Source organism: Diceros bicornis, chromosome X (genome assembly GCF_020826845.1).
Source record: "Diceros bicornis minor isolate mBicDic1 chromosome X, mDicBic1.mat.cur, whole genome shotgun sequence".
Classification (NCBI taxonomy): Eukaryota; Metazoa; Chordata; class Mammalia; order Perissodactyla; family Rhinocerotidae; genus Diceros; species Diceros bicornis.
Genome location: NC_080781.1, coordinates 137,999,828 through 138,011,352, shown reverse-complemented (window position 1 = coordinate 138,011,352; position 11,525 = coordinate 137,999,828). Strand labels below are relative to the sequence as shown.

At 55.6% G+C, this 11,525-nt stretch overlaps 1 protein-coding gene across 1 annotated transcript in view; it reads left to right on the top strand.

The window, feature by feature from the left end:
• The first annotated feature begins 449 nt into the window (after positions 1 to 449).
• Positions 450 to 11,525, top strand: part of ARHGAP4 (Rho GTPase activating protein 4) — a 17,673-nt gene continuing 6,597 nt past the window's right edge. Inside the window, exons 1-7 of the mRNA XM_058535148.1 lie at positions 450 to 552; positions 4,333 to 4,540; positions 4,617 to 4,779; positions 5,019 to 5,081; positions 5,339 to 5,527; positions 6,283 to 6,411; positions 6,492 to 6,763. Coding sequence (XP_058391131.1) covers positions 486 to 552; positions 4,333 to 4,540; positions 4,617 to 4,779; positions 5,019 to 5,081; positions 5,339 to 5,527; positions 6,283 to 6,411; positions 6,492 to 6,763 — 1,091 coding nt within the window. The 5' untranslated portion in view covers positions 450 to 485. The remainder of the gene's footprint in view (positions 553 to 4,332; positions 4,541 to 4,616; positions 4,780 to 5,018; positions 5,082 to 5,338; positions 5,528 to 6,282; positions 6,412 to 6,491; positions 6,764 to 11,525) is intronic.

The following is an 11,525-nucleotide window of genomic DNA, read 5'->3' as shown; positions in this document are numbered from 1 at the left end:
TCTGGGGGAAGCAGGTGATCCAGGGGAGTCCAGGGCCTGGAGCAGCTATGGTGTCACTGCCCACTGGCATTGAGAGCCAACAGCCATGCTGTGAAGGTTACGATCTGGCAGTGACGACCAGATAGGCTTCTGGAGGTGGGGGGGCCGAGCACGGCAGCCAGAGGGTGCCAGCTTGCTGGGCACCTTGGAGCTCTCACACTGGCCCTGGCTGTGTGGCAGCCCAGCTTAGGGCACAAGGCAGCCAGGTGCACACCCAGCGCCCAGCACGAAGGGGTGGCGGGCGGGCCGCAGTAGGACCCCTCCCAGGAGCCCCTCGAGGGAAGTGCCAGGCCTGGGCCGCCCCGCCCCGGGAGCCCGCTGGGGGCGGGGCGGGGCGGGGCGGGGCTGGCGCAGGGTGCTGGCCGCGGAGCCGCAGGTCCCAGCGCCCGGCCCGCTCGCGGCCGCGTGGGAGCAGCGGGGCTCGACGGCGCGGCCAGCCGGCCGCCATGGCCGCGCACGGGAAGCTGCGCCGGGAGCGAGGGCCGCAGGCCGAGTATGAGACGCAAGTCAAAGGTAAGAGGGCGCTGGGCGCTCCCGGCTCTGTTCCCTGCGGAGAACCCGAAGGTTGTGGGGGAGCCCAAAAAGTCCCGCCGCTGGACCAGGGCCCGCTGCCCTCCCCCAGCGACCTCTGGAGGGGGTTGGGGAAGGGAGCCGGAGCCCCCGTCCACATCTTCCGCCGCTTTGGCCTTAACCAACCGCTGTTCCCCCTTCCTTCCTCCCTCCCTCTCTTCCTTCCTTCGGTCACTCGGTCTTCCTGGGTTCTTCCTGCACCTCACCCAGGGAGCCTGAGGAGGGAAAGCGGGCACTGGGTGCACTAAGGTGCCTCCCAGAAAGTGGCATTCTAGGCAGAGTGCCATTGAGCACCTTAACTTTGCTGAGGGGGGTTGGGATGAATTAGTGGTGGCTTTGCCCTAAACCCACTGCAGTCTCTGTAGCCTGGTCCCTTTGCTCTCCCTTGGGCACTGAGATGGCTCAGAGCTAAGGGCCGCTGTCTCTGGGTCAAGCTGGCGCAGTGAGTCTTGGCCTCAGAGATTCTTCAGGGCCAGCTTCGCAGCCTTCTGAGAGTGAACCTCTTTGGATTCTGGTAAAGACTCTGTGCAAATCACATGCAAATAAGCTTTGCAAATTCTTAGTCCACAGCTTCTGCTGGTCTTGTTCAGGGTGTGGTAGGTCTTGCAAAGGGAAGAAGGCAGCATCCAAGCACCAGCAGTTCACGGCCATCAAGTTTCCTGGTGTCTTCAGTTGTGTGACCTCATATATCACTCTCAATCTGTTCGTTTTACCTGTGAAGGAAACTGAAGCTCAGAGAAGAGCAGTGACTTGCTCATGGTCACACAGCACTACAGCTCCTAGGACGTAGAATGAAATGACCCTTGAAGTTCCTTTCAACAGAGAGATGCAGGTTCCAACGTAATTATCCAATGGAAGCAATTTACACTGAAGCCTGCCTGAGTCCTCCGGGTCTGGGAGAGGCGGCCTGCTACCCAGAGCCAGCTTGAGGTGACTTTAGGTGGGGCGAGCCAGCTCTTCAAGCCTTGCCTTTGTCATTTCTCAGATGGAGATAAGGATCCCTGTCCTGCTTCCCCAAAATGTCATGAGGCTGAAGGATTTTGGAAACTCTTCAGTCAGCAAATATGGGTCAGTTAATTCACACTGAAAAATTGGAGTTTTGAGCAAGTCTGTCTTTCAGACAGTCCTTGCCTGCTCTGGGTCTCCATCCATTTTAGCTTCTGTTCTCCATCCTCCCATCCCCCAAAAAGAAACTTCCTACCATGCTAGAAAAACAGGATCACTGTCTTGACAGCCTGACTTCTGAAAGGTCAGCAGAGCCGAGGTTGGGAGGCCATCTTCTCTTCTGCTTTGCTTGTCGGCAGAAGTGAGAGCATATGCCCTGCTCACAGGAAGTGCTGGTGGGGCCTGAGGCCCAGCTCTGCAGTTCAAGTGTATGTGGAGCCGTCCTTCATTTCGACAGATGTTTGTCTGCATCTATTCTGTGTGAGGCCCTTGGCGTACAGTGCTGAGCATGGGACAACAAGTCCCTGCCCTCCTATGGCTCCCAGGTCTAATGGAGGAGACAGAGAGTAAACAACCTCTCAGGCACTTCATTTCGATGGTGATGATAACTGCTATAAAGGGAAAGCACGGATGTCAAGAAAGGGGGTGGGAATAGGGCCAGACCTAGTTTGGGAGGAGGTAAGGGAAGAGTTTCCTGATGACTGCATCTGAGCTGAGATCTGAGAGCCAGACAGTGACACAGCCTAGAGGCTGGGGGCTGGGCATCAGCTCACTGTGCTCAGATGGCACTAATTCACAAGTCTCCTACTTGACACCAGCCAGTGCGCATGTCCGGATCCTGCCCGAGGCGTGGCCGCACTGAAGAATAAATGGAACAGTTTGGGTTGCTGGTCCACTCAGCACTGTGCAGTTGTGATAGGCCCCAGGGAACTATTGCTCCGAGAGGGCAGCGCCGACACCAGAGAAGGTGAGGTGAACTGGGACGTCTCAGACCTTTCTAGGAGTGAAATGAAATTTACTTTAATCCAAAAAATGTTACCCTGATTCAGTGAAGACTCTCTTGATTGCAAGTGGCATAGAGCTCACTCTGCCTGGCCCGTGGAGCTGAGAGTCAGCCACTGGAGCCCAGCCTCGGATGGTACAAGGAGACTCTGGGCTCTCACTGGGCTCTGCCCTGCTCTGCATTGCTTTCACTGTCAGGAAGCCCTCCCCCCATCCCCCAAGCTTTCATTTACCCAGCTTGACCCCTCATTGAAAAGAACCCATCCTGGTGGTGGATGGGGTGGATGGGCTGAGGGACGGGTTGTGCTGAGTCAGGGAGAGGGACCCAGGGACTGTGAATAGGAAGGGGACAGTCTCCAAAGGGAAATCACAGGAGGAGATGGGGATGCAGGGCAGAAGCCACAGAGGCCACCCCACCCCCGCCCCGTCCCTGGGAAGTCACTAGTGGGACAGAAATCCAAATGGTACTGGTATCGAGCTGTTCACAATGGAGTCCTTTCAAACAGCCATCTTGCATCCTGCAACTTGTCGCTTCCTCCCAGGCCAGCTCCCTGGTCCGAGCCCCTACTGTCTTTTGCCTGGACTGGTGCAGTAGCTGCCAACTGGGCTAGGTGCTTTCCCTCTGTCACCTGACCTCTGCCTGGGCTCCCCATGGCAGCCCAAGGGGCCCTGAGAGCGAAGCCAGATCACATCACCCCACTGGCCTCTCAGACTCCCTGGCACAGCTTGCTCTAGCCACACTGGCCCCAGTAGCCTTCGCTGTTCCCTCTACCTGAACACTGTCCCCCAGATGTCTCCACAGCCGCTCTGTCATTCCCTTCAGCTCTCTGCTCCAGTGTCGTCTATTCCTGACCACCCTCCTCTAAAAGAACATCTCCCCGCCCCCACATCCCACTCTGATCTCGCACGTGGATGGAGATTAGTGAGCGAGTGACCCACTTGCCAGAAACCAAGACAGTGCCTTATTGACCCGGGATCCCCACTGCCAACTTGGGCACCCAGTGGGTGGCAGAAATGTTCACAGCCAGTTGCTTCAGGTTGTCATTCAGGCAGTTCTTTGCTTTAGGTCTGTGTGTAGAAAGCAGCGTTGTTGCCAAATCAAGCCAGCGATAAGGTGTCAAAAGCCAGCAGTGTGGGGGCTCTGGGTGTGGCTCTCTCCACCAGGAGGTGGGGGTGGGGGTGCCCTAGGGACAGAAAACAGGCCAGCTCCCTTGGTCCCTTCACTTGTCAGTTCCCCTGGGGCCGAGGGCAGAGTTCCCAGCCCCGAGGCCGCAAGTTCGCTGAAGCCCTGTGCGTTTGTGTGTTCGCAGGGGAAGCCACCCTGCCCCGGGGTCCTGGGCACCCGAGGGGCAGGAAATGACAGGGGAAGCAACTCAGGGGCTTTCCAGGAACCAGGGATGATGAGAAGCCCAAGTGAAGGGCGCCTGGCTGGGGACAGGGCAGGATGGGGCTGGGGTGGCTCTGGGTTCCCACCTTCACAGCTGGCTGTAGCTCTCCCGCATCTGCCCCGCTCCCTCTCAGCCCAGGGCCTTTGCATGGCTATCCCCCCTCCCTGGAACAGCCTTCCCGTTACTCTTCAATGGGGTTGGGGCTGGCCAGTTCCCTTTGGCCTCAGCCCAGCTGGATGGCTGAGCCAGGAACTTCTCCCAGGGGGCCAGCCTTCTTCCTCCTCCTCAGCCCCAGCCTTCACCCTCAGGGCAGATGGGACCAGCAGCTGTCTGCCTCTCCCATCCCACGGGCCCCACCACCGGGGCCTGAGCCACAGTTCTCCCGCAGAGATGCGCTGGCAGCTGAGTGAGCAGCTGCGCTGCCTGGAGCTGCAGGGTGAGCTGCGGCGGGAGCTGCTGCAGGAGCTGGCCGAGTTCATGCGACGACGTGCCGAGGTGGAGCTGGAGTACTCCCGCGGCCTGGACAAGCTGGTCGAGCGCTTCTCCAGCCGAGGAGGCCGCCTGGGGGGAAGCAGCCGAGAGCACCAAAGCTTCCGGTAGGTACTGGCTGGCAGGATGGTTGTGGCAGGGCCCAAGGCCCTGCTCCCCGTCTGAGTGCCCCTCTGCCGCCAGGAAGGAGCCATCCCTCCTGTCGCCCTTGCACTGCTGGGCCGTGTTGCTGCAGCAGACACGGCAGCAGAGCCGGGAGAGCGCGGCTCTCAGCGAGGTGCTGGCAGGGCCCTTGGCCCAGCGCCTGAGTCACATCGCAGAGGATGTGGGGCGCATAGTCAAGAAGGTAAGGCCCCCGCCCTGGACACAGGAGATGTGGACGGCCTCGGGATGTAGCAAGGGCAGCCCTCGGGCGCTAGATCCAGAGGCACTGGGGCTGGGAGGGCATGGGAGGCCAGGCGGGCATCAGGCAGAAGGGAACTGGGTGAAACCCTAAGTGCCCAGCTGAGGTGTGGCAGCCACCCCAGGAGGGCAGCAGGTGCCACACTGGGGTGGTGCTGTGGTCACACTCCTCCTCCTCTCCAGAGTAAGGATCTGGAGCAAGAGCTGCAGGAGGAGCTCCTGGAGGTGGTGTCAGAACTTCAGACGGTGAGGAAGGCCATGACATCACATCTCCCCAAGCTGGGCTCAAGGAGGAGGATCGGGTGCCCAGGAGAGACCTGGGTTTCAGGGACCACAAGCATGGCCCTCTCTCCCTGCTCTGGGCACGGGTGGTTGGGCTAAGTGCTCATGTGGAATCACCTAGCTTTTAGGTCCCAGTCCCAGATGGGCCGGGAGGAGGCGGGGGAGGGCTAGCCGTGGCCATGGCCTTCAGCAGGGCTGCCTGGCCTTGGGCCTCCCTGCAGGCCAAGAAGACATACCAGGTCTACCACACGGAGAGCGTGAATGCCGAGGCCAAGCTCCGGGAAGCGGAGCGGCAGGAGGAGAAGCGAGCAGGCCGGAGTGCCGCTGCAGCCGCCATCACCACCACCAACACCGAAGCAGGGCCCCTCCGCAAGAGCTCTGTCAAGAAGGGGGGGCGGCTGGTGGAGAAGGTGGGCCTGGAGGGCACTGTCTGGCTCTGAAGGCTGTGGCTACTGGCCTTTGTCCCTGTGGGTCCCCAGCTCTCCCTGGGGCCTGCTGGGAGGTGGTGCGTGGAGGGGAAAAGCAGAGCTGGGGAGAGGAGAGCCACAGACATCTAGTGAGGCTGTAAGGGTAGGGCCTGGGCCTGGTCAGCCCTGCTGGCTCTGGAGGGCTCCCCAAGAAGCTGGAGTGGTAGATGGAGGGGGCAGGAGAACACTATCCTCCATGCTCCTTAGCTGGTGCCCCCCCAGCCCAGCTGGGGCGAAGAGAGCTTTGGTGCTCCCCAGCCTGGGGACCTTCCACTCGCCCGTCCCTGTCTCACACAGTGCTGTGAGATTTCAGAGGGGTGAGAAGACACATAGGATGGGGGATTGGGTGACGAGCAGGGAGAAAGCATTTGAGTTGGCTCCTGAGGAGAGGATGGAGAGGTTGAGGCTGGCAGAAATGCCAGAATGGAGATGCCAAGCCAGGCAGAACTGGAGCGGAACAGGGGTTGCTGGTCCAGGATGGGAGAGTTTGTGCGGGGCAGGGTGGGGTGGGGGAGGACCACAGGACTTCTGGGCCATGTTGTTTGAGAGGCCTGTGGGACATCAGGTGTAGCTGTCCACATGGGGATGGGGGAGAGTGTGGGAGGTGTGTGGGGGTGGGAGTTGTATGGTAGGCCAGAGATGGGGCTGGCCGGCTGGCAGAGGGGGTGACCCTAGTGTGCCTGTATGGTCTTGAGCAGCGTCAGGCCAAGTTCTTGGAGCACAAACTCAAGTGCACGAAGGCGCGCAACGAATACCTGCTCACCCTGGCCAGTGTCAATGCTGCTGTCAGCAACTACTACCTGCGGGATATCTTGGACCTCATGGATGTGAGTGCCGGGCGGGCGAGGGGGTCCTGGTGCCCAGTGCAGGGGGACCTGCCTGAGCTGTGTCCTTGCTTCCTCCCCAGTGCTGTGACACAGGGTTCCACTTGGCCCTGGGGCAGGTGCTCCGAAGCTACACAGCTGCTGAGAGCCGCACCCAGGCCTCCCAGATGCAGGGCCTGGGCAGCCTGGAAGAGGCGGTGGAGGCCCTAGATCCTCCAGGGGACAAGGCCAAGGTGCTGGAGGTGCATGCAGTCGCCTTCTGTCCCCCACTGCGTTTTGACTACCAGCCCCACGAGGGGGATGAGGTGAGGGTGACTGCCCCGCCCCTTTTGTCTGGTGCTCAGTGCAAGGGGAGGTAAGTCCAAGGAATTCCACTTTGCTAAGGAAACGAAACTCCTGAATGCAGCTTATTTCTCAGACTCTCATTCAGTGGCCTCGAGGCAAATGAGGCTCACTAGAGGTTCCCCACTTGCATTTGAAGCAAGCAAACTTCAGCAGTTCAGGCCACAAATGCACATCCCTGCTCCCCAACTGCAAACAGCAAAAAGATCACCAGCGTGGCTCCAGAAGGTAGGTGGGCATACAGCTGTCCCTAAACTCTTCTTGCAATTGTTCTGTATGTTTTAGACATTTCATAATGAAAACTAGGGGAAAACAAACCATACAAGCAGTAAAATATAACTAGGCACCATTTTTCCTTGCCTCAGAGGTGTTTTCTCCTTTACCAGTTTATCGTAATGGGCATTGTGCATTAACTGGGGTTACACAGAGCCTTTAGTTCTTTTTTTTTTTTTTTGTGGGGAAGACCAGCCCTGAGCTAACATCCAATGCCAATCCTCTTCATTTTGCTGAGGAAGACTGGCCTTGGGCTGACATCCATGCCCATCTTCCTCTGCTTTATATGGGACGCCACCACAGCATGGCTTGACAAGTGGTGCATTGGTGCACACCCGGGATCCAAACCCGCGAACCCTGGGCCGCCGCAGCGGAGCATGCGCACCTAATCACTAGGCCACCAGGCCGGCCCCAGAGACTTTAGTTCTGTAATCTGTATTTTGACCAAAGTAATAGTTGAAAAAGTCAACCATTACTCAAGGCTTACGATGGCACAGGGTAGTCTCTGACTCGCCCTTTCTGTTTGCGATTCCCACTCCCCGGAAACAGCCACTTTCCAGTCTGCTCGCTGCTGCTTTTGGTGCTTCCCTCCATGTGTTCACATAGCACAGCAGGCTACTAGTTGCTTTTCAACTTTCCATAGGCTCCACCGACTTCCTTCCCTGGACTGTCAGCCCACCCTCACCTCCCTGTAGCAGTCCTCCATCTGTGCAGTCTCTCTTCTCTTCAGAGCCTGCCCTGGAGCCCTGGGTCCGGGCTGGGCCCTTCCTCCTGAGCATCCCCGCTGTGCTCTCCTGTGGTGCACCCTCTGGGGCCTGGGGCCTGTGTCTTCCTCTTTCTTGGAATTCAAGGTTGAAAATCATTTTCCCTTTAGAATGTTAAAGGCATTGCTCCAAGCGTTCGGTATTGTAGGTGAGAATGCCAATGCCATTCCAATTTCTTTTTTTGTGTGTGTGAGGAAGATCAGCCCTGAGCTAACATCCATGCTAATCCTCCTCTTTTTGCCGAGGAAGACCGGCTCTGAGCTGACATCCATTGCCAATCCTCCTCCTTCCCCCGTCCCCCAAAGCCCCAGTAGATAGTTGTACGTCATAGTTGCACGTCCTTCTAGTTGCTGTATGTGGGACGCAGCCTCAGCATGGCTGGAGAAGCGATGCCTCGGTGCGTGCCCGGGATCCGAACCAGGGCCACCAGTAGTGGAACGCGCGCACTTAACCGCTAAGCCACGGAGCCGGCCCCAGTCCAATTTCTGAACCTCTGTCTGTGACCTAGAATTTTTCTCCCCGAAGCTTTGAGGATAGTCTCTTTGCCCCTGGTTGTAAAATGTTATGACGACCGGCCTTGGGGGAAATAGGAAAGAGAAAAGATAAGGAAATTAGAGAATCAACTCATGATGTCCAACGTCCAATGACAAGGTATAGGTTTGGGGCTCATATTATTATTAATAATAATCATTATTATTAATTATCCTTTAATACTCTCCTCCCCTTAATTTTCTTTTCTCTCACTTTCAAGAATTCTTGTAATTGGACGTTGGACATCATGAGTTAATTTTCTAATTTCCTTATCTTTTCTCTTTCCTATTTCCCATCTCTATACCTTTTAAATCTGCTTTCTTCGAGATTTTTCCAACTGTCTCTTCCAACCCCTTCTTGAATTTTTTTTTTTTGTGTGTGACGAAGATCAGCCCTGAGCTAACATCCACACCAATCCTCCTCTTTGCTGAGGAAGACTGGCCCTGGGCTAACATCTTTGCCCATCCTCCTCCACTTTATGTGGGACGCCGCCACCGCATGGCTGGACAAGTGGTGCGTCGGTGCGCGCCCGGGATCCGAATCCGGGCCGCCAGCGGCAGAGCGTGCACACTTAACCGCTACGCCATGGGGCGGGCCCCCTTGAATTTTTTTTAAAAGTTTACTTTCGATTTTTTGTTTCTGAGAGTTCTGTTTTACACTTTTCCAAATTCCTGTTTAGAATAACCCTTTGTTCTTGTTTCACGGATACAATATCTTCTCCAATCTTTCTGAAATGTTCATTTGTGTTTTCTCAACATTTTTCTCTGTTCTCTGCATTTTCTATGTTTGCTTGCAGTTGTAAGACAAGCTTGTTCTGCTCTCTGTCCTCCATCCTAGAGCTTCCCTCTGGGGGCTGGCGATTCTTGGCCGTCGGTTCACGGTGAAGAGCAGGCGCCGAGGGGCCATTAGATAGTGGATGTGCAGGAGCGGAGCTTGTTGGCGCTAGGCTTCCTCACAGGGCGCCTGGGCAGGGACTCAGAGCATTGCTGCCCAGGGCCCCAGGGGGCATCTCTGTAAGAGGGTGCTAGAAGGGACTGTAGGACCTGGGCTAGGGTTAGGGGCTTTGGGGGAGGTCTCTGCCCTGGCTTGGATGCCGTCAGGAAGCAGGGGTAACTCTGACTTGGTGTCTTAGTAAATATTATCTAGAAGGCAGCGGGGGAGGTAGATGAAGGGAGGCTAAAGCTGTCGTCGGTGGAGAAGCAGCAGTCCCTCATATTAGCCAGGACAGAGGGCAGTTTGGTCATTTTTGTGGCTTGGACGAAGTTCTTGGTTTTTTTTTTTTTTCACTGAGGAAGATTTGCCCTGAGCTAGCATTTGTGCCTATCTTCCTCTATTTTTTAGTATGTGGGCCACCAGCACAGCATGGCCGCTAACAGAGTGGTGTAGGTACACGCTCAGGAACCAAACCCGGGCCACCGAAGTGGAGTGCAGTGAACTTAACCACTAGGCCACCAGGGCTGGCCCCGAAGTTCTTGTTTTTGTCTTCACCCATCATGGTCACAGAGTGGCCTTGTCTGATGATGCTCTGTGACATTCCTCATGTTCAACAGGGCAATACCCAGGCCCAGCTGTGAGCACCTGGCTGCTGCTCTGCTGTTTCTCATTGGGAGGGACTAGTGTCTTTGAGTCCAGAATCCCTCTGACTGGTCCTTTCCCGAGAGTAAACCTCTAGTTGTCTGCTCGTTGTGTGGGTTTGGGGGGTGGGTTTCTAATGGCAGTGTTTCCTTGGGCCTGGATAGACTTTCTTATAATTGTGGTAAAATATACATAAAATTGACCATCTTAGCCATTTTAAGTTTACAGTCAGTGGCATTAGTACATTCACACTGTTGTGCAGCCATCCCCACCATCCATCCCCAGAACTTTTCATCTTCCCAAACGGAAACTCTGTCCCCATGAAACACTAACTCCTCCTCCCACTCCCCCAGCCCCTGGCACCCACCATCCTACTTTCTGTCTCTGTGAAGTTGACTCCTCTAGGACCTCAAGCAAGTGGAATCATGCAGTATCTGTCCTTTTGTGTCTGGCTTCTTTCATTAAGCATAATGTCCTCAAGGTTCATCCATGTTGTAGCAGGTGTCAGAATGTCCTTCCTTTTTAAGGCTGAATAACATTCCATTGTATGTAGAGTCCACATTTTGTTTATCTACTCATCCGTCGATGGACACTTGGGTTGCTTCCACCCTTTGGCTACTGTGAATCATGCTGCTGTGAACATGGCTGTACAAATATCTCTACTGTTTCCTAGATAGACTTTTAGCCAGTCCCATTTTCCACGCTCCCTGCACCTGGGCGGCACCTGCTGCCTCGGTGTCCTGAGCATTTCTGGGTTCAACTGCCCACTTTGGCTGCCTTCTGTCTGGGCTCTGTTCAGTCAGATATACCGGTCTCCATCTTCCACAGCTCTGTTGACATCTCTCGTGGGCCGTCGTCTCCTCCCCTCTGCCTGGTGTGTTCCTGTGACTTACACCTTCGTGCATCCCTTTCTGGTGGGGCCTGTGGGGATAGGTGAAGTTGCCACTCTCAATTTTAACTTGATACCTGAGTTCCTCAGATGTTTACATGTTCCAAAGAGAGGAATTCCTCACTTCCTAAAGCCACTCACATCTCGCCACAGGGAATCTATTTCTGCCTGATATGAGTGAGCGGTTTCTCTGCCCTCCCCTCTCCCCGGGAGAGGTCTGGCCGGGCCCTTCCTCTTCTGTCTCAGACCCCAGCCCTCCTGATCATTCTTTTTTTTTATAGTGAAATACTTTATTGAGGGGCCGGCCCTGTGGCTTAGCAGTTAAGTGGGCACGCTCCGCTGCTGGCGGCCCGGGTTCGGATCCCGGGTGCGCACTGATGCACTGCTTCTCCGACCATGCTGAGGCCGCGTCCCACATACAGCAACTAGAAGGATGTGCAGCTATGACATACAACTATCTACTGGGGCTTTGGGGGGAAAATAAATAAATAAATAAAATCTTTAAAAAAAAAACTTTATTGAGGTATAATTCACATAGAATTCAATTCACCCATTTAAAGTGTAAAATTCAGTTGTTTTTAGTATATTCACAGAGCTGTGCAACCACCACCACTATCTAAGTCCAGAACATTTCATCACTCCAAAAAGAAGCCCTAGACCCATTAAGCAGTCACCCCGCCCTCCCCTCCCCCACTCCTGGTGCCCACCATCCTACTTTCTGTTGTTATGGATTTGCCTCTTCT